Raw genomic sequence first — 3,945 nt, 5'->3', positions numbered from 1 at the left:
AATTTTTCCCATCTAAAATTATTACTCAAAGTATGAAAACGGGATGAAATTTAGTCCATAATAGAGTACTTGACAAAAAGTTGGCAACCGATCAGTAAACAATTACACAATCGTCGGTTGTGAGTTCTAATTATATACAGAGTAAAGTTGCACTCCAAGAAAAAACAAGTTAAAAAAGAAGCGATTTGAAGTGTTCGTCTAGTAATAAAATGAAAACTTGGATTAATTTTGGCCATGCTGGTTGGAACCGTCAAAGACGGGATTCACATGCACAGCAGAACTTGTTATAAATGAGAATCGAGTTACTTCTTGACGAATGTGGTTTAAATTATTCAGCTCTGGCCTCATGAGAATAATATAGATTTTTGGCAAAATTATGCAACAAAGAAAGCCATAGGCACTCAACAGTGTTGTAACACAGTCCACAACAGTCACGTACCATCCATCCATTGAGAACTCTACCGGGTGATAAGCTAACACTGAAAACGTAAAAATGTACATCGAAAATGCTATTCGCTTTGCCTCGCTAAAGTTTTCTGGGATGTTTCTTATTTTAAAGGAACAAAATGCACAGAAAACCGTTTGAAAGAGTATGTAAGAGCACGTTACCAGGAAAAGGCTTTCTCCAATAACAAGGTTATACGCCTTGCACTCAATAAAAATGTACTGATCTATTAGAATGTGTTCCTTTTTGATAGGCGGATCCAGAAGAAGCCAGGGTAGTAATACAAGTAGCAGTAGAATGTGCATAGTTACGATGATCTTTTCTTGCATTCTATTTGTAAGAGAGGTTATCATAAACGTATGCAAAATTGGAACTTGAAAAACGCTGGAAATGCGCAAGATTTTGACCAGTAAAAATGAAAGGCAAAAGGTGTAAGTTAAGTAACGCCATGGATAAATAATCTGGCAAATTCTGTCTGTAGGTTCAAAAAGATTGACAGCCACCAGAGTTAAGAGCATCAAAATGCTTACCAGAAGGACGAGGTTGAACTCCCTGTTGGACGCTTTGACTATAGGAGTATTCCAAAATCTGCAAGTGACAGTCAATGAAAAAAGTGTAGCGATTATACCACAAGCACTGAACACAAGAATGACTATTCCCCCTGCACTGGAATAGTTTAAATTAGCCAAAGGTAAATCCACGCACTTTGTTCTAGCCTCATTAGATTGTTTTCCTTTGGGGCATTCAATGCAGCGTTCAGATCCAGGAATCGGGTTGATTGTACCACGAGGACAAGAGACACACTGCCAACAACATGGCGAAGTAAAGGCTTTTCTGGTTCCAGCTGAGCACTGATCCAAACATTCAGATTTCGGAGGGCTGCCATTTAGACTATTCCAGCGAATTTTTCCGAAAATATGTAATCGTTCTTCATGTTGGTCGTTCTGTTTCCACTTTCCGACAACAACTTCTTTTATTTCCTTAGAGTTGACATGTGCCACGTGCTGAAAAGTTGAAATATCATAGAAGGCCGATCCTCTGTCGCCAAGTTTATCAAAACTTATATTTCCCGTTAGTCCAGCAAACTTAACTTTAGAAAGGAGACTTTGCATGACATTCATATCCATATTAAGTTCTTGCTTGTAATCTCTGTCTGTCGCCCTGGTATCTTTGATCAAAATGTCTAAAGCATGTGCCACTGAATATACAGCGTCAATGACGTAAGGACTATAAGAACTGTGCATGCCATGAACAAACTCATGAAAACAAGTTTCCTCGTCCTTACTTTCTGAGCAATTTTTTATCATCGTAATAATCTCGCTCCACCATTCCGGAAAGTACCGATGAATTGTTTTGAGGGTCAGTTTGTTTTTATGTTCTTCAAATCGGGGGTCGGAAAACCTGTGAGGCAGAACGCATAGTACTGTGGATTCATCAAGGGTAGAAAAATCTGCAGCTGACTGAAGAGAGTCGCTTAGAACCCAGACTCGCCCAGTGAGTTTTTGTCTGTTGACTTCACTAAAAAAGTCCGTTAGGTAGCTTCCGTGTAACCACAAGATGACAACTCTAATATTCTCTTGCCGACGCAATATTGTCACAATACTTTTAATGCCCAAAACGTAATCCCCATTGGGTACAAATTCTGTCATAGCGACGCAGAAGGAGTTGTTTCTAATTGCAGCTTCTTTGACTAATGACCATAATCCGTTTCGTCCGTATGAATCATCTTTTCCCACGGCGGCTACGTAAGTCCAATTGAAGTGCTCCACGATATCAGCCATGGCTTTTGCTCGAAAGGTGTCTGAAGGAGCCATTCGGTGCAAATGCTTATAAGCACTTGAACTTAGTTCAGAACTTGTTGCACCCGCACTAATGCCTGAGTAATTCAACATTTGAAGACATCCACCAATAACAACTGCGGTGCTAGAGTCGTCTGGACCAATGAGGGCCATCACCGATTGCTGTACATTTTTACTCTGGCTTATGTTCGTCAAGCACCTGTCCTTAAAAAATTCGCAAGTGATAAGCGTTGCTTTTGGAATGGTTTCACAGTAATCTCGCACATCGTAGCCAATTGTTATGTTTGTAAGAAGATTCGAATCGTTGTTTATCTTTTCAATAGCAAAGATCATGGCCACAGCGCGATCCAAGCCACTGGCGACAAGCTCGCCACACTGGTTCTCAGAAGTTCCTTTGGAATGAATTTTCAAAAGTCCGCCCAAAATGACATCTCCCTCTCTATGTGGTGCTTGCACATCAGCGTAGAACGAAAGCCAGAAAATAACGACGTAGCCGTAAGGAGAAGTCTTAATACCATTCATCGTTAGTACAAAGGGACTGCTTTGGTTGTGGCTATTGATTGTTTGCTTTGAGCAAGAGAAGATTGCGCTGAGCCTCTCGTGGTGATTCACATGTTGTACTTAATTGTGCCAGTAGTAGTTGAAAATATGAACTTGGTATATAGTTGTTAGAAGGGCGATTTGTACGAAAAAAAAACTTTTCGATGTAAGATTTTGTAGCGGTTAGCAACTTATGTAAAGCTAGCCGAAAAACAGCTGTTAAAGATGACTAAGCATGTTTTCTGTATTGCTTCATTTTATGATGCGGTACATGATTGTTGAAGTTCATTTTCCTGTTATTGGTTTAGAGCCAACGCTCAAATGACAATTAATTTTCGGTTGACATATGAGGTTTAATTAAACTTATGGTTTAGTTTCAAACTGCCTTTTTTGATGTTAATTGAGAGACTGTGACACGACTGTTAGTATAGTCTATTTGCTTACTATGGAACGTATGTAAGCAAAGAAATTACTTCTATGGATCTAAAATTAATGGCAAAACCATAGCTTCTTCACAAACAAAAACGTATCCCGAGCGTTATAATTAAACATTACAAACAAACGAGGTTAACTTTGAAAACTCTTTAATCTAACAGCTTCTCAAGCAAAAACCATATCGCAATTGCAATCCGAAGAAGCCGTATGGCGCAGCCGGCTAAAATCAGACGAAATTCCGCCAGGTTGAGCAGGCTATTTTTTTTATTATTCCAAAAATTGTCAATACTTTGATTACTCATCGCTTTGAAAGACTTCGGATGAATCTTGACAAAATCAAAATAGATTCCATTCACAGAGCCTGCTTTAATGTCATACAAAATAAGGAAGTATTTTTTTTAATTATGGCATGTTTAATAATAATAATTTAATAATTTGCTAATTTATATAGCGCATATTTTCATGTTCTGATCAATAGCGCTTTACATCTTATGAAAATAAAAATAAAGTTATAGATTATAAATGTTGGTTGAACCTTACTCAGAAGCATTCTTTTAAAAATACAATGGTCACTCGGTAGAAATCGCTTGGGTCTGTGAACCACATTTTTGTTCATACCCAGCAAAATGTGATACGTAAGAAACTGAATAATCAATATCGTGCCAACTTTATGAATGAATAATGAACAATAGGTCAGAAAATAATGAAAGAAATAGTTAATTATGA

At 38.1% G+C, this 3,945-nt stretch overlaps 1 protein-coding gene across 1 annotated transcript; it reads right to left on the bottom strand.

Moving 5' to 3' along the window:
* Window positions 1-222: 222 nt before the first annotated feature.
* On the bottom strand, window positions 223-2,821 carry LOC144664168 (extracellular calcium-sensing receptor-like). The gene has a single exon (XM_078525279.1). The coding sequence runs from the start codon at window positions 2,764-2,766 to the stop codon at window positions 223-225; it is 2,544 nt and encodes an 847-aa protein (XP_078381405.1). The 5' UTR covers window positions 2,767-2,821.
* Window positions 2,822-3,945: the final 1,124 nt, after the last annotated feature.

This window comes from Oculina patagonica, chromosome 8 (assembly GCF_052425735.1).
Source record: "Oculina patagonica isolate OP01 chromosome 8, crgOcupat, whole genome shotgun sequence".
Lineage (NCBI taxonomy): Eukaryota > Metazoa > Cnidaria > Anthozoa > Scleractinia > Oculinidae > Oculina > Oculina patagonica.
The sequence above is the reverse complement of the archived record's forward strand: the minus strand, read 5'-3'. Positions and strand labels throughout refer to the sequence as shown.